This window comes from Coturnix japonica, chromosome 11, assembly GCF_054131305.1.
Source record: "Coturnix japonica strain WE chromosome 11, WE-NBRP24, whole genome shotgun sequence".
Lineage (NCBI taxonomy): Eukaryota > Metazoa > Chordata > Aves > Galliformes > Phasianidae > Coturnix > Coturnix japonica.
Genome location: NC_140673.1, coordinates 12,846,290 through 12,869,040, shown reverse-complemented (window position 1 = coordinate 12,869,040; position 22,751 = coordinate 12,846,290). Strand labels below are relative to the sequence as shown.

At 36.1% G+C, this 22,751-nt stretch overlaps 1 protein-coding gene across 1 annotated transcript in view; it reads right to left on the bottom strand.

The window, feature by feature from the left end:
- Nucleotides 1-22,751, bottom strand: part of DPYD (dihydropyrimidine dehydrogenase) — a 308,967-nt gene that overhangs the window by 272,315 nt on the left and 13,901 nt on the right. The window contains exon 2 of the mRNA XM_015870373.3: nucleotides 16,397-16,507. Coding sequence (XP_015725859.1) covers nucleotides 16,397-16,507 — 111 coding nt within the window. The remainder of the gene's footprint in view (nucleotides 1-16,396; nucleotides 16,508-22,751) is intronic.

The window sequence follows — 22,751 nt, the reverse complement described above, 5'->3', positions numbered from 1 at the left end:
TAAACAGAAAACCCAGAACAAACAACGAAACACAGTTTGAAGATTCAAATAATAAATGTTATAATAATTCATTTGGCAAGATAAGGAATTCTGACCAATTTCACTAACTATTTCTGGACAATATCATATCTACCTTTCTCAGGTACATCCCACTAAATAGTTCTCATCCAAAGTACAGTAGCTGGAAACCCTGTAACTTTGCTGTTAGGAAAAAAATGACCTAAAAACTAAGGCTGATGCAAACCCACTAAAGGAAGATGACCTCACAGTACAATCACTTACTGTTTAAGTATTGAACAAATGAATAACTACTGACAATAGCTACTATTATTTTCCAGTTACAAGTGCAGTAATCCAGAAAAAGTAGCTTGGATCTCTCAATGAAAAGAGAGCAGCAATCTGAAAGCCTAAATTTAGCACAGCTACATATTTATGTTGTTTCTTCATGGGTCTGAGCATCAGTTTGCATACTATGTTTCTAGACCCTCTTAAAAGGCTATCAGTGTAATAGAAAGGTCCCGGTATGTATGAAATTCTAACAATAATACTCTAGTGAACACATAAATGGTGAAACTTCAATAGACCATGACCAAGATGAGTTTTACATTTCTAAATATTAAATCAATAGCAAAACCTGCACTCATTCTATTATCCACATAGAACATGATGGAAAGCGTATCAGTGGCAGCAGAGTAGCAAGGTTCTATAGGCTGCAGCATATAAAGGCTTGTCGAAATGCAACAGTCATGGGCTCAGAAGTAAAGGAAAGATGCTTACTTTAGGAAGGCCTCAAGTACAAAGGGACCTCCAGCAAGTTACTCTTACACCCACTGCCAGCCCTTAAATGAGGTCAGGAAATGTGGATCCTGACTCCACCCCTCAGGCACATTGCATGCAGCTGAGCTCCCCTGGGTTGGCCTTGCCTTCCACCAGGTGCTCAATCACTGCTTCAAGCCATGATTTAGCAGTTCTTCTACACCAATGCTACTAACTAGATTAATATGTGTGTATATATATATATATATGTATATATATCTTGAAAAGGGCAGAGTATTTTGGCCCATCATACTTCACAGATTTAAGTATAACAAGCAATTAAACTCCCAGGTGTTTAGCTCTCAGCAGCAATTCAAGTAGAAAATTCAAAATACAAACAATGAAAAAATGGATTTTAGAAGCTTACAGCCAATTAATTTCTTTGGGTATAGATAATATCCAGAAATTTCAACTCTGCAGTTGAATAATTTATATATTACTCTATACCCTCTGTACGCTATCTCTGTTGGCAGATCCATAGCACTGTATGACACTAAACTAAATAATACCTTTGAGAGGTTCAGGATGAAGAATAAGTAGATAGAGATATGGTTAGGGACATGGCTATTATAAATCAAACTATCATTGCATGACAAAAAGCCACAAAAATCTAAATCCTTTTTTTTCCCCATAGCATAACCACTTTTGAGGTTTTCAAATGAACCAAAAATCAAGAGGGAGGGGAACAGTTTTGATAAATATAAATGAAAAGCTTATTTATCATTTGAGATCTTAACTAAAACTACATGACATCCTTAAAAAGGCAGATGTGTGCTGGATGTCCACAGTATGTGGTATTTCATGCACTGTACTGGTAGAGCATCGATCTAATCAGAAACTGGAAAGGTGAACAATGAAAGTATGAAGATAATGAAGTAAAATTACTGCACAAATCGAAAAGCTTCCTTTACTATAGACATAATGCGATGACTTTCCTCTTACTTCAACTTATTCCAGTTAAAAAAAAAAAAAACAAAAAAAAAAAACAGTAAGCTTTAAGAGGAGGATGTTGTGCTCATAAATCTATTTTTTTCAGACATGGTAACTGGTAATTATAACATCCTGGTATCAACTTAATTGTATCCTTTTTTTAAATGTCTGAACTTAGCAACTACCAAGTTGAAAATACTCGTACTCTTTGACACTAGTTGAACTAACCATTTAGCTCACAAAACTAGAAAACAAATAATCACCATGTCTTAATAAAATTCTAGGATTATGGAAAAAGTGAAATCATACTTTAAAAGAAAAAAACCTCAAAATGTTTGTCAGTTTAATTTTCTTATTTCCCTGTGTTTCTGTCAAGCCCTCTTTTCTTGACTATGTCAGAGAAGATGATTGTTGGTTTGGGCTAGTGGGTCAAATGCAAAACTCAGAAACCAGAATTGGTCTATTGCCAGGTATCATCAATGAGGATAACCAAGAAATACAGAAGCATTAATGTGATGTGCCTAAAAGCTTTGAGATGACCACAATTGAAATTCACCCATTCTGCAATACAGAACTGATAAAAATGACCCCACTTCCATCAAAATCAACTACAAATCTTCTATCCAGGCAACGAAGAGCAAGATCACACTAAGCCATATCCTGCTTTATCCTGAAATACTTCACATAAGACTTTCAAAAGCATTAGTATTACAGATAATGTCTTGCACACATTTCTAGATAGTTGAAAAATAAAATCTTTTGATCTGACAACAGTGTAAGACCTATTCTAAGACAGCCTGCAACACCAAAGTAGAGTAGATCTTTTATCCTAGCTGATACACTGCCAAATCAGAAGCCTTACTCAAAATACACTCCTCTCTCTCTCTTCTAAGATGGATGTTTTCAGGTAAGGAGAATTACCAAATTCTTAGAAATTGCTGCTTCCACATGAATTTAGGAAATTTTCTAAGGAAGCTTATTAGCAAACATACTTTGTATACAAACCACAAGGAATGAACAGCAGCAAAGTTTGAAGAGTTCTCACTTGTTCAGTTTTGTTCTTACTATTGGCACTAAAACTTTTTTTTCCTCTCATTTTTTCCTTATAATCCATAATCTGACAGTATAGTGTATCTTAATTTTCTAATGCCAGTTTTTAAAATCTTCATATTAAATGCCTTCGTAGCCAGATTTTGGATTGCTTAAAATGAAACTGTCAGATTCAAACAGTGAAGAACATCTCTCTCTGATGTTTCACTTGGTTTTCTTTAAAGAAGGTAGACTGTAATGACAGATTTCCATTAAATAAACTACACACACCACAATGCTGGCCATGTTAGCTTGCTCTTCTGAAAGATTTTGACTGTACTGTAGAAGGGATTTCTTTCTCAAAAGCTGACTTTTTTCAGGGGCAGTATAAGAAGTGCAGAATGGTTATCTCCATATTGATATTCTTATTTATATATATATATAATGTTCACACCAATAGATCAATATGGAAACTGAACTATTTCATCAGCAGAAAAACTTTAGAAATAACTATCTTGTGTTTTATAAACCTAAAGCAACATTGTAATAGTAATCTAAACTGTAATATATTGCAGCAAGGATAATTATTAAGGGAAAACACAGCTGACATTTTCTGATTTATGCACACAATCAGAGATGGAGTCCAAGGACTGTGACATAATTATCTCCATGCTAACAATTTTTGTAAATCTCTTGACGGAATTTTAGCTAATTTTAAAATGCCTTCTGAAGATTAGCACTTAAAAGTGTTGGGGAAAATAGCACAATTTATTAGCGAGGGTATAATTGTAAACCTTCCAAATACTCATTGTGAATATCATTTAGACAGTAACTCCTGCTTTAGCAGCTGGTATATAAGACTCCTGTTTATCGAGTCTTGAAACAACAGATAGAGTAGAATCTAATTAAACAGGATTACATGCAAAAGAAAAATTATTAAAAACAGACTAATAGACAACTGCTATGAATTTGGAATAGCACATCTAGCTCTTTTGATGTGAACTCATGTAACACTGTGCTTTATTACAATAAAACCTTAAGAAATACTCTTACCAGACCTCTCTTGATTTGGAACAGACTGTCTTTCTACACTGAAACAACACAAAAAGCTAAATGGCTCCATTGATCTCCTCTCACAGACTTAAGCACCCATCTGCTATAGGATAAAATGCCTGTTACATTTATTATAACATTGGTACTACAATTCATAACTCAGTAGTCAATAGCAGTATTTCACATAAGAAGCCACTTTAAACCACCTTTGTACTGAGCAACTAAACAAAACAGATGCCAAAGGGTTTCCCAAGGGTTAATAGCATTTGTTTCATCTACAGAGCATTGTTGAAAGCTAAACAAGAAAGAATCAAATGGTCCTTTTTCTATCTGGAAGATATTAAAGTCTACATCACCTAAGTTTCTCCATTCCATTTGTTGCAACTCGTTCTGTTCTCATAGGGTTCTACGTCCAAACAGTAGTAAAGGAACGTAAAACCGATACCTGAGCAACTGCTTACAAAGGAAAGATATGTATTTTTAAAGAACATGTCTATACCCTTAATATCTGCATAAAGTATACTGAGCCCTCAGGTATTTACATAACATTGACAGCATGTCATTCATAATATATGAACATTTGTTACAACCATTTTTTCATCATGTGACACAGACACATTGGCCAGACAGGCTCGTTGAAAAATACAGATATTAATATACCAAAAATAGCAGACTTCCAACAGAAAACCAGCCTTAAGTGTTAGCAATCAAACAAACAAACAAAAAAAAAAAAAAAATCAATCGAGAAAAATATTAAGTAGGACTGTGAGAGGCTGTAATCAATGCCTCCTTAGCATAACCATATTAGTTCTTTTCAGCTTCTTTAGATAAATATTTTTAAGATGCATAAAAACATAACACATTTTCTCCACAAACAGAAATTTATTGGTGAGGCAGGACTGAAACTCCTGCACGAGGTATTTTCTGAAATTCTACAAATGCATTTTGTTATTAATTACCAGAAAAGCTGCTCAGGTAATTGGAAATTTTGAAGTGGAAGCTGACAATTTCAGAGATTGTATTGCTCCCTCAGCTTAAGAAATGATAGATATAATCCTTAAACACAGGTAATTATCTGGAAGATAACCACTTGCTAAACGTACATAACATTTCGGTTTACAGTGTTACTGGGACTATGAAAGTTCTTCCGATTTGAAATAGCATTCTGCTAACTTCCCTTTCATGCTGTTTCATGCACAAATTTCAAGTGGCAATTTTATAACAGCCTTTGTGTTCACACGAGGTATGGAATCTTGTTTGCATTCAACCTGCTGTTTTCAGAGCAGATGCAGACACCACGTGTTTCGACAATAACAATACATCTGATAGGAGCAATACGGGGAAGACGAGTAAATACAGGGAAGATGAGTAAAGACATAATGAAAGCACCAAGCACACAACACAGAATAGCAGACCAAAGAATTCAAAAAGGTTAAAAATCTAGAGTCGTGCAAGACAGCAGAGACACAGCTGGAAATAACAAGCAGCAGAATACAGGTGATACCACTAAAGACATTTTATAATGCTTCCCCCCTATGACTCAGCTTTGAAAGACAGAAAATGCTGAAAATAAAAGGGAAGGAAAGCACCCCTCCCACCTTTTTCCTTCTCTTCCTAGAACAAATATTAAACTTGCTCAGTAGAGGAATGAGAGGACTCAGCAATAAGCTACTCATCCTTCTGCATCCAAAGGGATGTTCTTACAAGTGCTTCCCTGCATGGCGTAGGGCACAAAAATCAGGGAGAAATACACACCATCTCTTAGAATATGTAAAGATCTTCATCTAGATACTACTGTGCCTTTTTCCTATTGGAAGGGCTGAGCACCTCACGAGGGCCTTCACAGAAGCTGTTTGAGATGCCTGGGACTAGTCCTTCCTTGACAGATTTACGGAATCTCTCTTATTTTCCATCCACAGCTGTGGAATTACTGAATATAAAAACTTTCCAATAATTTAAATTATTATTCTAATGGCACTTGAAAACACCCAGGATAAGTATTATAGCCTCAGGTCTCAAGTCCATTTACCACCTACATCACCTTACAATCCAACACTTCTGTATTATACTGTGCTCTTTACTTCTGTGTTCCATTTACTGTCCTTCCTTTGGAAGATTTCACATCGCCATCTGAATAGCTTACCTCTCCAAACAGTTCTGCCAGTATTCCCATCCTGGTTAGCATATTTAAAACTACCATGTTCAAGAAGGGGTGAGCAACACCAACATGCCATGCAGCACCAAGCAAACCCTTTTCCTTCAGTTCTCAGGCCCCAGGTGTACCCAAAGACAAGGTTTTACAGAGGAGAAGCCTGGAGCAACACTCCCTGTTACAAGAACTGTTTGAAGCAGTCCAGTTCATGTCTCGCCTTCAAGACACAACAAAACTGAACAGCTGGAAAGGTATCACAGCTATTGTACATGTGCAAGCACAGCAATAGGAGAAATCAGGGCAGTGGCAAAGCAAATAGAAACAAAAATTATCCTCCTAAATATAAAAGTACCAAATCTTTCCTTTTTCTTCCTGAAGACATCTTTACATTCAATTTCTAAGCCTTATTCTTACACAGCATTTCCCCCATGTATGCACTCTTTGAGCTTCCAGTGTTTAATTTTTATCCAGTTATTTTCTTCTCTTTTTTTCCTCCTTCATTACTTGAGTTTTTCCGCTACTGTTCTGTTTCCCTTTGTTCAAATTTTCCCCAGTCCCTTCTAATTATTTCACATCTTTTCCTGTTTCATTACATCACAGCTTTCCCTTGCCTTGTTTTCCTTAATGCCTTCCTTTAATTCATTCCTGCAACTCTGTGCTCCCTTCCCCACCATAAAACAGCTCCAAGCAGGACACACAAGCTGCAGAACAACATAAACCAAATCATTCAGGGGGCACCTAGAAAGGCCTCATGCCTCCTAACAGCACCTACAGAGGGTCCCACACCAACTGCCATTCAGGGGTGCAGGTAAGTGCAGAGAGCCTAAGTAAGAAGGAAAAACTCAGCACTTGTGCTGCCACGGAAAACCACAATGAACCGATGGGGTCTGCCTCTTCCTTTCTCACCTATGCTGCAAAGCACTCACAGGTTACTAACACCACCGATGGTACCACATTTGGGAAAAAGAATGTAAATATTTCTCACAGAATTTTGTGATCTACACACTCAACTCTCGCACAACTCCTGGGAAAGCCTTAACGACTACAGCTTGTTGTTTTCTTACACTTCCTGCACAGCTGCTGCTGAACGCTTTGCACCAAAGATGGCAAGTAGTTCCCTCCGTACATGATGGGAAAAGTGGCCCAGGCCCATAAAGACTGAAAATACAGTGGAATTATTAAGAAAGTGAAGTCTGTTCCTAGAGCTGATAGGAAGAACCTTTAAAGCCATTCAATATCTCTTATTTCCTATTACTTTAGATGTGACAGAAGTAAAAGTTAAGCTTTACTTCTTATTCTTTCTTTCTTCCATTAAAAAAAAAAAAAAAAAAGTTTGCTGGGCTCAGCCTTCAAAAGACAAAAACAAATGCTCATTAAGTCCATACTTTTAAGTGTCGATGATCCAGCATCAGCCAGACAGTTTCAAGGATAGGTACTAAGACAGTTTCCCTGAAAGTCCTTTTGTTCTACAGCAGTGCAAGACTCCCTCCAACAGACAGTGGCATCTTCTTAGAAAGAAAACTCTTAAAACTCTTTAATTTTAGGATGGAAATAAAAGTTTTTTTTTCTAGGAACTAACATTTTAAGTGTATGAAGATTTCTGGAAGGGGAGTCAAGAAATAAGAAATGCTACAGCAGAAGATAAATGCATAATTTAGCTGAGCACCCATCTGTGATGAAGCCCAAAAGAATGGCAAAAAACAGTCAGCTAACATCCATCTTTTTGAAGGGCATCAAAATCAGTGCTATTACTTGGGAATTTCTGACATCGCTAAATGTACCTCAAAGCTATTTGATGTCTGCATAGCGGAGTACTGGTAGATATTTAAAAGAACATGTATCAGAACGCATATCTTAAAAAAAAATAAACAAAAAAAAAACACACAAAAAAAAAACCAAAAAAAACATTTAACTGTATCAGTCTACATCATACAGCTACAAATCATTACGTAGTAAGTAGAAACTTCAACCAAAGCAATTCACACAGGACAACCTAACATTCAGGTAGAAAATTCCTGTTTGTTAATCTTATTCCCACAGCAGTGTCTGTAAGAATTCAAGGCTGAAGGGTACACAGAGCTGGATGGAGAATGCAGCAAAACTCTAAGTGATACAGGCCACCAAAAAGCAAACACTGTGCCAATTACCTAAATTCCAAAATAGCTTAATAGAGTTGCCCTTCCAAAACTTGCTATGGACTCTTCACACACACACTTTAATACACGGGATTAATTACATGACGAAATGCTATCTTACATAGAATTTCTGCCTGTCTAGGAACAGAGTGCTCACCTCCACAGCAGCCCTGCAACCTCATGCCTTTCATGCAGCTTTTTTGTGCTGTGTGAGGCCTTATTAATTGAACACCATTCAAAACCATACTTGAAGGCAGAACTACTTTTCCTGTGAACGTTTCAATGGCACTCATCACTTTGGTACCTTAAGTGATTTAAAAGCCATTTATTCATCTGTATTCCACAGATATCCTCTTTTGACAGATAGCAATCAGAACAGAAAAACTATGCAATAACTGTGAGCATGCAATGTCCAACACCTGTGGCACCAAATTCTGAATTATATAAGAGATCGGAAGTGACAATTTGTGCTAATGGACTTACTTTCCTGTCAGTTGCATTATGCCATCTTTTGCATATGCAGCTAGATGTCTCTTCCTCACTAACACTACTGCAAGGCCAAAGGCACAGCATTCCTCTTCTCTGAACATTAGCAACTTATTCACTCCCAGAGTTTAATTACTGGCAGCAAAAGTTGTGTTACTGTGTTATAACACTTTGTGTTATTATGCTAATGTAGTCCTTTAATTATTATTTAAAAAAATCCATAATTCCCTGAGGACAACAGTATATAGTTTTGTTCTGCAAGCCTACCCGCACTCTTCTAATCTCATCTCAATAAACAGCCCCTTGATAACTTTGACAGTTTATAGGGATGACTGAAAATAATAACATACCTTATGTGCCTAGCACCAGAAGCAGCGGGTCTGATTACCCTGACACCACACTTGACTTTTTTGCATTCTCAGCCAGCTGATGGAACAACCACCCTATAATCAACTGGTATTTCTAAATCACCTTCTCTCTTAATTTCAACCATTAACTCCTAGTCATCCTTAACCTCAAGTGCTTGGCTGTACAGTCTCCTAATTGCACTACAAAATTTATTCTTACCTTTTATTATTATTATTATTCTACCTCCAGTGTCATACAGTTCTTTTTCTATGATGTTCTACTTCCTTCTGTATTGACAATTGCTGTCGACTTTTTTATAACACGCTGCTAATATTTATGTCAAGATCATTAATAAAAATACTAAACGGTATGAATCTGAAAACTGATCCTTCAACAAGCTCAATTAAAAGCCCAAGATCAGCTTTTTCAGCAGTAGTCAGTGTAATTTCCTTAAATCAGGTCCTTATCCACATTACTATCCTAGTCCAAACAGATGATACTTTAACTGGCAAAAAAAAACCACCAGCTTGTCACTGCATCATGTTCTACCCATAAGAGCCAAGAAAGAAAAATGTATTGTGCTTTATCTTGCATTTGCTTCTAATATAAGGCTGCCCATCAATTCTCTTTTTTTAAATATAGAGACACGCTTGACTGTTCTTTAAATCTGTGCAAAAACATACAGCTTCATTTATTTAACATTCTCATACTTAAGCCTGAAATTTCAAACGTCAATTTTTCTGTGATACTTTTATGGTCATTTTTCTGTCCTCTTGACTTCAGAGATCAAACTTCTCATGTTTTCTTCTGGCCTGCTTTGGGTAATTTCCATTTCTGAGCTTGTTTGCCCATTAACCATCTCTTGTTTTAGTCTCATATTATTGGAAATGGGACAACAGCTTAAAAAGATTTCAGACAATGCCTAGGACATATAATCCTATCTTCACACTGGTTTCCCTTGTTCTTTTAAATCATATAGCTTTAGAACCTTTTACTATTTGTTTTATATAGCTGAATAACCTTTTACTATTTGTTTTAATTTCTTTTGCCAGGTATGAATCAACTTGACTTTTCGAAGTTATCACTTTTTCCTCTGTACTTCCTGCTTTGCCTATCAATCCCTTTTTCCCCCCTTGACTTCTCACCATACTCTTAACATCCTTTCACAAACTGTTTCCCAAACAAGCTCAAAACTCTTCTTTGCAAGTTGGGATGTTGATTCCAAATAATTTTTTTTTTTTACATATTTCAAAGACCAATGATCTTCTCAAAATTCATGCCTTTGAACATGTTAGTTCAGTTCAAAGATCCAAATAGAACCATAGAATTACCAAGGTTGGAAAAGACCTCTAACATCAAGTCCAACCACAGCCTAACCATAGTACCCTAATATAACAGATATAATAGATTCATCTCCTCAGTCTTACGAAATAATAATGCAAAAAATTTGCTTATTCTTCTGCTTTAAAAGCTTGATAAACATTATTTTGTGTGATTGTCTATTTTATAATGTTAATCCTTGACAAATTTAAGACTGCAGTCCACCCAGCTTGACATGTGACTTTATTCCCTATGATTTAATGACCAAAGTTCACCAGTTATTACATCAGAGTATCTGCACCTTACTGTTAATAGAACGCATGTTTTTTCCGAGGATAAATGTATAAAGTTCAACTGTCTTACAGTGATTTGCCTCTCTAATAGCATTAAGCATAGAAAGTTGTAAAGATAACAGAATGAAAACAATGAAGTTCACAGAACAGCTCGGTAATTTTTCCTGAAAGATATACTGATTGATAAAGGAAAGCAATATAGCAGGCAAAACCCAAAAGGCATAAAATTAAATACACAAAAGAAAATTATTTCTGAGCAAAGCTAAGAAAAAAAATGCACTTAAGAGATTTTTCTGATGATACCACATCTCCCTTATGGCCTGAAAATCAAAATCATGAAAGCAGGGAAACTAAGACACACACTTAAGTAATGTACCTTTCTAAGTACAATTGAACAGCATAAGCACTCTAGGAATAAAACCATAAAGCAAAGGCACTAAGAAAATTTCTATTAGCAAAGAATGAGAAATGAGAAAAATGTTCTATATAGATGAGAAGTAAAAAATTAAGAGAAGTAATTTGTTTGGATCTGCATGTATTCAACTTATGGCTTCAATACTGACCCCTCAGTTTCTCTTGAGTTTTAAATTCTTATCTCACCTTTTAAAACGGTCAGTATTTCCTCCTTTCCCATTTCCCTTACCCCCTCAAACATTACACTAGTAGGTTAGTATATTGCTTTCTTCCAGATATCCAAGAACATTTTTCAGTGATTGACAATAAAGCTGTTTTTTTCAGTAGCACTCACTAGATATTGTTTTTAAATAGACTAATTTATTATTGGCTTATGACAACATAGTGTAGAATACTCACTTAAAAAGTTAAGATTTATAAAATATATATAAAACAAAGAATTCAAAGATTATAACATGCATTTCTTAGAGCAAGGATAAGCGCTATCATATATAAACACGTAAATCTCTTTATTCTACCAAAATGATTGTAAATGCCAGCATTTGGTATCGATACGAGGAAATGCAGAGTAATTAGTTAATCTAAAAAATGCATGAGCAGGAATTTGACTGCTAAATGATTAAACTGGTACATTTTAAAATGTGTATTAATATTTAATTATTGACACTGTGAGAAAAGAGAAAATCTCTTGATGTTACTTCTTATCTCTTTCTGATACTCAAAGTAACCCATGTATTATTCATATGAATAGTTTGTGCATATACAGTCAATCACTAGTTATATAAAAGAATCATTCTCAAATTCCCTAATCACCTCAATAGAACCTAATGCAATATTTTCCACATTTGGGAATCAGAGCATTTTATTTAAGAAATCAGTCTGGCCATGATGAATACAGTGCAGTCTGAGCAGACATCAGTTCAAAGAATCAGATGTCAAAGTGCTCCCTCTAATGTCCCTTAATCATCACACCAATTAGTGGTTGAATAGTGATGTGATTAAAAGACTGCTGCTATCCTATACCTATTCAGACTAGTAGATTTCTACATATGTTCTACCAATTAATGTTTGAATAGAGCAGCGATTAGAGAGACATCTGCCATTGTATATCATTCACTAAAGAGCTAAGCTTACATATTCATATGCAATGAAGACAAAAATAAATATTTGCAAAGGTAAACTATGCATTTAGATTATATGTATAATTGAGTTGATTCCTGTTAATGAGTGTTCTCTATTTTACAATATGCGAGATTATTTTTTATTTATAAATATATACACTTTCATCAATACAAGTCTAGAAATGGTCAAATTATTCATTGAGAAAGCATTTATTCATTAAAGTTCCTGATTTTAGGCTTTGGGTGAACCAGGTTGCATATCTGTTTACAATTTGCACTATTCCTGCTTCTACACATCAGTTACACGTGAACAGCTAACTTAATTATTCTTTGATACCTGACTGGGCATAGAAATCACATGACATTTTTCCATCTAACTGAAATGCAATACCTAAGGGTAACAAATTGATTATAGCTGTGAGATAATCATTAATATACATGTTCTCCTATACAAGTACAGTCATCTGTATAGCAAAAGGTCCATATAAACATTATTTTTTTTTGTACTTCAAATAAGATTTATTTTTAACAGATTTTCATATGCAACATTGACAGCCATTGAAATGCTGTCAAAATTAAAAGTAGTTTGAAATTTTACCTCCTAATTATTACTGTTTTAAGGGAGTAAACACATCCTCTGAATTTAAAGAGCAACATAATCTGTTACATCTTACAGCTAAGGGCAGGTCTTAGCACAAACCAATCTGGTAGCTGCATCATAACATTGCACAGAAGACAAGGCGAAGAATTTGGTTCTCTTTGATGGCTAGAATGAAATACAGAACAATGAGAGTCTTGCCCCAAAATGATGTCACTAATTAAAAAAAAAAAGCTGAGCTTAAAAGTTATTTTGTTCAAGAAAGAAAAGCTCATGTTGCAAAATGTTGATCAGGTTTAGCAAATGTAAGGACAAAGAACAGTGCTACTACTGCAAGAAAATCAATACTGTTACAGGCTATGGCAATTAGCTACAAACCAATTTAAACCCCATTTCCTTTCTGCCTTTTTTGTTGAAATACTTCCAACTCTTCCATCTGGAGCAACTTCTATTATTTTTAATGCAAAATCTGAAGAAATTCTGAATATATGGATAGATTTATATCATCTTCTCACCTACACTCAAGTAGGTACCACAAGTTTTCTTTCTTTAAAAACGGAAAGGCTGCAATAAAACATCCTACTGAATTACCCAGCAACAAGTGAAATTATAATGTTTGCATAAAATTGTAAGAAAGCCACAAATCTGCACATGTACAAATATAAGCAGAATTTAGCCCATAATGCTTAAAAACCCTGGTCACAAGCAAGGACTTCAGCATGGTGCTAGCTGTCATGCAAATGCACACAGTAAGTGCCCAGCTAGCTCATGACTGAGCGGTCATCAAGAATAAAATGCTCACTGAAAACAAAGAAGAGCAAGATGGCAACCATAAGCAGAAACAAACATCTGATATCTAAACAAACCTGAATTTCTGAGGAAAACCCTGAAATCAAATTATCAACAGAATCGAAAACTCACAACATCCACAATTCATTCTTTTGCTCAGGTTTTATCTCTGAAATTGATGATCTAATGTGACCTAAAATCACCATTTCCAAAGATCTACTGTCAGTATAGGCACCTTAGAACTCTCCTGTCTTGAATTTCTTCTGACAAAGTGATCCTTTTTCCCCCCTCACACACTCCTGAAATCTATGCCACCTTCCAGCATAACTCAGAAGATGCCAACTCAGAACTAATGTTTAGGTTTAGCACTGCTACCAAGGGTGACCCATGTACTCTGATCTAAAGCCAAAGAAATTTCTGAAGCTGAATATGGTGTATCTACAGCAATAAATCATTTTTACAAAAAAAAAAAAAACTGGTTCCTAAACACACTAAACAAACAACAGCACTTACTGGAAGTGTAACTGGGCCACCCTTGAAGAGTACTGATGAAAAATACTGACATTCAGTTTCCACTTCAGAACTCATTTAATGGGCAAACATGTCTCAGAGCAGACGAGGAGTTAAAATTTCACTTGTGTAATTATTCTGAAGAAATATTTAAGTCTGCCATCTGGAAGTATATTAGACATTACCAAGTCACTGTGTGCATGCCTCAGCAGATGCAGCTTTTGTTCAGAGTTTTGAGAGCTGTTAATTTAATTAGTTTTGTATTTTCATACTCCCACCTTCCCTCTAACAGTAATCTGCTAAGACAGCATCAGCCTAGTTTCAAGAGAATCCAAAGCTAAAGGACAAATTCAGATTTTAAGGAAATGCAAAGTACGGACACTTCCTCATATGGTCTTTCAAAGGAGTCTGAATTGTCCATCAAGAGGTTCAATTGTTACTGTCAATGGTTTTTTAGACTATAACAAGAATTATTCTCTATATACCCTTTCCTACATTATAGCTTTCATACTTCAAGAAGGACAGGAAAGCATTTTCTTGTTTCTGCCTGCTTATCAGCTATGACCTGGAGAATGTAAAGACCCATTGTCCCCACAGAACTACATGCAGTAATGCAGAATTCCAAACCAACTTACTGGTTAGAAGGGCTGCTCTGAAAGTAGTGCCTCCTATTTTATAGTGTTGGCCAACAACATAAGAGGGAGATTTTGGTAGAGGCTGAACCTTCCCACCATTATTCCATCACGTTTTACTGCCATGTGACACATTGCAGCAAAGAAGTAGTCTGGCAAAATGGAGTGTGATATGGAAGTGCATATGAAGCAGAGGTGTGACGCTGAATTCTTCTATGTAGAAATAGGTAGATGTCCCATTAAGTGGCGTGGTGATTATGGATTGATGAATGAACTAAATGATTCTATGAAATGAGTCATTACTTTCAGAGCAACCTACATAGGTTGTAAATCGATTAAGAAATAACATCATGCTATATTTGAGGATGTCTGCCACCCCTGCTGCGTGGATACCTAAGCATCTTACCAAAGTTTCTGAAAGCACAGGAGTTCACAGCTCAGTATTGATTTTAGGTCACCTGAAAACATCAGTATGTAAACTGCAACTGCCCGGGAGCTGCTTAATGAGCAGCTCAACTACCTGCACAGCACAGTCATGGGCAATAACTGCACTGGACTTACTAAAAAAATCATCCCTGTTTACAAACCTGAGCTTTATATCTATGTTATTGTTGTAACAAATGGGAAATAACTAAACTAACAATTAAGAAAATAGGAAAGTTAGCTATAGTAACAGAGAGACTCTAAGGAAATCCTAGGTTGCTTCTCCATGCAATTACCTGTTGGTCATACTGGATTTCTTTATTTAGAGAAAATTTTATAAAAAGAAAAATTAGGTTCAAGTTGACACTAAATAGCTGCGGAAAGTCTTTTGGCAACACTATTAAAACACACAACTCTGTGCCTATAAGGGAAACAGTTTAGAGATGCAGAAATAGTACTCTGGAAGTAGGACTTTTAGTCCTCTGAATTTAGAGGATTATCCAACAGAATCTGTAGGAAGACCGTAAAAGCCCTACAGACCTTCTAATCAGCCAAGAGATCAAAGAGACAACCATGTCTGATTGGATTAGTCAAACATCACACTGAGACTAGGAATCTAAATGCCTAGAAAGAAAAAGGTGATATTTAATTGCAGAAATTCTGAACACCATAGCCATTTTCTAATGAAAATACATCTATTCCAGTGCCTGTTTCCTTAAAAAAAATACATGGTACAAAATTTAAAAATCAAGAGCCATGTTTTGATCACCAGTTTCATGTATTTATAAAATATATACATCTCAGTGTATACATATGGCACATGTATATATATACACATATGTAAAAGTGTGTATTGTTCCCCCACTCCTGCACTGAATGGATACTACCTTTATAGCTCTAAGGAAAATAAATAAATAAACAGTGAAGAGCTAATCTTCCTAGAATTACTCATGGGAAACACAAACAAGAGGAGCAAGTGGGCAGCAGACATGCATGCAGAGTGGGGAGGAGGCAGCTAAGAGTGAGCAGCCCTGCAAGGCTCAGGGAAGTGGTGAGCTGGATGCCATACTCACAGGTGCTCAAGACAGATCTGACTCCAAAACAAGTGGGAAGCAAGTTGCTTGAAACATGTACCAGCTCCCCAAAGCAGAAATATATATGGCATATACTGGTTCTGAAGGAGCAAATCACTCATCACAAAGAAACAATTTTTCTGCAAGAGCTGGATTAGGAGACAAATTTGGCTACAGAACATCCCAGGAAATTCAAGTTTGTATTTCCCACACAACTGAGATTTCAGATTCAACGTGTTGCATGTTTCAGATGCAATAATAAACATTTACTTACAGAACAACTTCTGTCAGAATTCCTTTTCCAATGCTTCTTGACTTGTTTCTTTGTTACAGTTGAGTGAAGAGTTGCATGAGTCTGCGTTCGGGGGTTTAAAGCCAGAAGGTTCTGCAGAAAGAAAAAAAATACAATAAATAAATAAATAAAACAGATTTGAATTTCCAAAAATACATTTGAAGTCTCTTAAATCACACCAATTATTTATTTACACAGCTAAGTCAAACCAGAAAAGCTACAGCATTTTAGCATAATGGCATAGGAATTTGCTTAGATTTTTTCACTGTCCACAACGCTTAGTTTCTGAATGATTAAAAAGCATTCCTGGGATGTCTATACAGCAATGTTACACCCAGAAGCCAGCCAGCCCTATGATAACAGCATCCACTTCACTATAGGCCACATGGAAACACACGATTCTACTTCATTATAATGCTCCATATAAAATCTGTACAGTAAAGCAAAACATGTAAAAAGATTACAAAGCATTCATGCTCTTTCTACACATTTTGTCACGTCAGTATGACCTCCAGCTTTTCCTTCATGAGAACATGCTTTTGCACATGGTGACCTGATAAGTTACCCTCACTACAAAGTAGCTTCCTTTCTCTCACAGCATTATTATTTGCAAGGACACAAATGCCAGAATACAGCAGTACTTTTAGGTGACAGTTGTAGTCTGAAAACACCGGCAGACCGATCTTTGTAAAGTCTTTCATTAGAGAGTAACTCAAAAAATTAAGTCAGCCTTTTGGAAATCGAGCTTTTCTTCAGCTTAGGCAAACGACAGGTTTCTGAAGCAAAACTGACCTCATATAATTTAAAGGGCAAGTGTGAATAGTATGCAAGTGATAGATCCAGAAGCAAATCTGGGATGGAGAACCAAAACAGGCACACTCTTTGTTGTAACTTTTGAAATTGGCTTTTGTGTGACTTCCTTTAAAAAAAACTCCACTTTAGCACTATATGTCTGCACTGCAGTGAATAGGGTATACTCACTGTTACTATGCGTCAAAGACATGCAAGACTGACTTACAGAGCTAGAGACTGAAACTGACAAATGTGATAGGTTACGTATATCACAATGTTTCCTGATTTTAAAAGTCTGCTTGAGTATGTCTGCTTGTGTGGGTGATAAAGATGAAAAAGCAACCCACTGTATGATTCAGCATCAATGTTTACGTGGTTTGGGTTTTTAGGGGCTTGGGGTGTGTATTTTTGTTTTGTTTTTGTTGTTGCTTTTTAAGGCAAAGAGGTAGTGTTCTAAGGAGGTGTTTACAGGATGTAAACAGCTGCAGCTCCACAATCCCAGCAGGATAGCTCTGCTCCATGTCTGGGTGTTCCCCAGCCAAATATCTCAGGCAAGATGTGGCAACCAACTGCATTCAGTGGTGGTTTATGCTAATTTCTTTCATTCTTAATTAAAACAGAGCAGGGACATTCACATAAGGGATGTCACTTACAGCATCTCTGCTGCTACATTAATTTCTCAAGCTGATCAAACTCAGTTGTCAGAGCACATCTGACTCACTGTTGATAGGCCAGCAAGTGCCCAAATCACCCAAACTGGACAGTAGGTCTTGAATCACACATGCACTTGAGCAAAATCTTGCCTACTATCTTCTGTAATTGCTTAATGCAGTACTCTTGGCCATGAATATTATAATTATTTTAGCAAGCTCTGAAATGAATTGCAAATTTCTAGTAATAAACCGTAACAGATGTACTCCACTGGGTACAGCACCAGTTGGTTTAAAATGTGGAACAAATGGTGGGGCAAGCCAAGGACGGAAGAATCCCCATATGTTTGCTCCTGTTGGAATTCTGCAACAGGAGTATGGCTCCAAGTGCAACAGTTGCAGAAATCCAAAAGGACTGCATAGTCCAGTATGTTCCAGAATTCAATCTGAAATAAAATTGGCACACTATTAAGAACGTACTAAATCACATATACAACATGAAAATTGCTTATATTCCCACTACCTAATACACTGCCTGAATCTAGGATTGCTGACCTAGGTGACTACTTCGGCTAGAAGTCCCTGATGTTTAAAAATAACTCAGAAGTTAACTGCTTGAATGGAAAAGTAATGCAAATGCTTTAGAGTCTTTTTAACTGCCAGAAAGGAAAATTAGTGAGAGTATTTTCTTCCTATTCATTTCAGTTCCCTGGTTGGCTTTCAGCAGCTTATGGCTAGTCAGACATTTAGTAAATTTAACAAATACATTCAGGTAAGTCAGCCAATAAGTGGAAAATTACTGAGCAGGAAGTCCTGGAGGGAGTGTTGCAACTAACACTTAATATATGCATCTAGCTAAACAAAAATAAATTGCATGTGCAAGAAAGGAAACCTGAGGCCCTGATCTTCCAAATACACTGGTCATCAAAACAGGGGAGAACTCTTTGGTAAGGATAATTATCTGGGCATCTGTGATCTTGCTTGTCCCAGTCCCACACTTTCTCTGCTACATAAATTCTCTTTCTTGCCAGATGATCTGTCATTTGATCTTTACAGATATTGAAAGGGCAATATTCAAACTACCAAATTAAGCTGGTAGATACATACTACATTCCTTTTCAGAGTACTCTGAAGTCTGGACTTCAATTTAAGATGCTATTTGAATAGTCATTGAGTACCTATAACTTATATATTTAGCGTTAGCATAGGTGATTATATTTATTAAAATAAAAACAAAGTAGGCATAAATCCATTTTCATTAATGACTGCTAATCTGAGCACAATGCTGCTGCATTATTGCAGCAATCTGTTTAGATACTGTGATGATGAAAAAAACAGGGTTGTAAATACACAGAAATCAATTTGGCTCACGTTGCTTACAGCCACTTGGCAGAGCTGAACACTGTGCATTCTGGAGTTAAACTAGTAGCCTTGCACTACAATGGCAGTTACTGGCACCACCAAAGTATTCTTCCATTATTTGCACAGATGAGTTAGAATACTGCCTCTACAGAGTGACTCCAAATCCAGTACAGTAAGAAACTAATTTAATAATCATCCATGACAATTAGTTCTTTCCTGTCTTTCACAATACAAAGAAAAACTAAAAATACTAAAGAATGGTTTCTTTATCTAATATATTCTCAGATTTTCCAATATATTCTTTTCTAGAATGGAAGGTATTTGTTGTGAATAATATAAACTAACTTAAGTTGCAAGTACCCAAAAGTGCTATAAACTACTCATATGTAATGTACATGTGGCATGCTTAAGTGATAGCCACTGTTTTTAAATTTCAAGAAATTAACGATAAATCGTTTATGCTGATCTGTGTCAGCACAGCTTCTGAGAAAGAATAAACTTGCCATAAGAAATTCATTAGATGTTTATTGCTCAGTTTCTACTTTAAAAATAAAACACAACTTGATCTAATCTTCATTATCATCTATTAATGCCAAGGCTGTATAAGCTTTTAAAACACCATGTTATATTACAGTAAGTAATTTTTCAAGTCTTTGATTTAATATTCTCCAAAATAAGTGATTCCAAGGCAGTCACTTGGGGTAGAAACACATTCTGTTGTTGGGAGTCTTATTTCTGATGCAGTATTTCCAGATAATTCAAGATAGATTTCACATTGTACTGCAGTAATTCCAGCTTCAATATAATTCTCTATGCCAGATATTTATTTCATTAAAAAGCATTATAGACATTTTATTTCCATCTCTTAAAGTCATCCTTTTAGCTAAAAACCTTAAGAAGCTATTGCAATTAAATTTGATCTTTAATTAAAAGCATACTCAGAAAAATAAAATAAGAAGCACTATGCTTATTAGTAATGTGTCAATGCCAACTAAGGTAAGGTAGAGAGGGATTTGTCTTCCAAGGATGATGTTCTAGCATGGCATTAGTAAAAAAAAAATAAAGAAAAAAAAAAAGGATTTGAGCAATATTTTAATACTTTCTTACTGAACTTGCTAACTGAAGGACATGAAAAACAGTAAGAAAGATAAAGTGGTGAATGAGAGAACAGGGAGGCCCAGTTTGTGTAGACATTTCATGACTAACAAGAAGTTCTCTCTTCAGCTTGAACTCCTGAGCCACACAGAACGCACTGAGTTCTGCCATGAACAAACACTGAGCATATACAAAGGCAGTCTCTTCTGTATTGACTTAGGATAACATCCTGGAAACTTTTTGTTTCTGCTTTCAAGTTGGATTGCTTTATTTTATAGAATGATGCCACTTCTAAGGCATACATTTTCTTATGCCATTATGCAGCATCGAGGCAAAATAGCCTTTGTTCCTTACAAGTTAACACATCAATGATAAGCATGAATTACACAAGGTTCTCCCATTTTTCCAAAACCAATAATCCTAAGATTAAAGTCTGTTCAGTTGAACAAATTCAGATAATGATATTAAGAAAGTGAAAGTACAGTTTACATCATCAATGGGACTGCACTACCTTCAAGGCAGTCTCAGAGAAGTCCTACCCATCTAGTACAGTCTTTGTAAGATATATGGAATTTTCTAAAGCTTATATTTACAGAATTCAGCTTGGAAGCATTCCACGTTTTTTTTCAAATTACCAACCCTAGCAAGATGTCCCAATCACCTGAACCTTAGCTCTCATTTAAAACAGAAAGCTTGGTTAAAAATTGAACACTGAAAGCTACTCACTGTCTCTACAGCTGAAGACCAATGAGTTACATCAGGAGCATTTATTCCTAAGTGATCCATGTTTTTGCAACTGGTAAACCAAAGGTAGAATAGGGATCAGAAAAGACCTCTTCAGGCTCTGGCACAGGTCACAATATTAAGACTGTATATGTTTATTGATAAGACAATTATTTTCATTGCTTCTGTCCACTTTCTCCAGCACATAGGTTTCTTATAATAAGTTTCTTATTAACAGACCCAGAATACCTGCTGAGGTTTACCACAAATCAATGAGCATACAGACAAAGTCGCTGAAAATGCAACTGTTCATATGTGGACTATGAGTATAAATATGGTCTCAAGCATTATTTAGTTCATTTTACCATATAGCACTTTTACTGAGTTCAGCCCCTGCAATACACAGGTTGTATCCTATCTTACTCCAGTTGCTCTACTGAGCATCCTTAGCTAAACTGTTTTATATGAGGGATGCTCTGAAAGTAATGTCTCCTGTTATGTTAGCCCACAATGGCAGAGGTGAATGTTGGTCGTATGGCAGTAGAGGTTGAACCTTCTCACCAGTACTCCATAACATTCTGTTGCTGGATGTCAGATGGCAGCAGAGGGGCAGTCTGACAAATTGCAAGACATAGCCCACAATGGGTAAAGTGACATGCACTGTCTGTTGGGGTAGAAACAGGTGGATTCTTCTCAGTTTCCTGGAACCTGGACAAGCCATCAACTCTGACCACTGTATCATGACAATGACAAAGGTGAAAGCTCAAATTCCAGAGTCAGATAAGAGAAGACAACCTTTCTCTTGCAACATGATAACATTAGGCCCCATACTAGTCTGAAGACTGTGATGCATGTTGCTAACCTTGGCTGGACTGTCCTACAGCATCCACAATACAGTCCACACTTGGCACCTTCTGTCTTCCATCTGTTAGGGCCACTGAAAGATGGACTGTGTGGGCAACATCTTCATAAGATACAACATCCTCATAACAGCTGTGAAACACTGGGTCATGCCTGTGCTGGTATAGATTTTTACAAGCACAGCTTGCAGACTCTTGCTTATCACTGGCAAACGAACATAGCTAATGGTGGTGACTGTTGAAAAATAGTGTTTTGTCACTGAGAATTTGCTCGATCAAGTAGCTTCATGTATCTGCTATAATTCTCATGAAAATAAATAGAAGGCATTACATTCAGAGCAGCCTATATGTATATATATCAATTAACATTCAGCATTGGGCTAGGCACGCTAGGGAATGCACGTGGAGAGCAATTTAATCCACCCCATTCCATTAATCTACCCAATTTCCTTAAAAAGAGTTGTAATCTTCCTCACAGCAAGTAACATTAAATGTAATGCAAGGTACATATGTTCACCAAGTGAGCATAATGAGAACATATTTATTTTTTCTAAGAGTAATGAGCATACTAAACAATTAATTTCAGAGCTATGCAAGTGTTGAACTACTGACAGAAGCAAGTAACTAGAGCCTTTCTCCTGTTATTTTCTAGTACATGAAACTAATTTTATTAAGTGTTAGTCAGTGAAAGATCAAATAACCTGGAGTAGAAGTATTTGTTTTCATGAGATTGGATGACCCAGAATAATGAGTGTTTAAGAATTCTGTCAGCTAACAAAAAGATGAGTCTATCCACAAATACCTCATTTTGCATTGCTTAGTTTACTTTATCTTTCACATCTGCTAGGTCTTTAG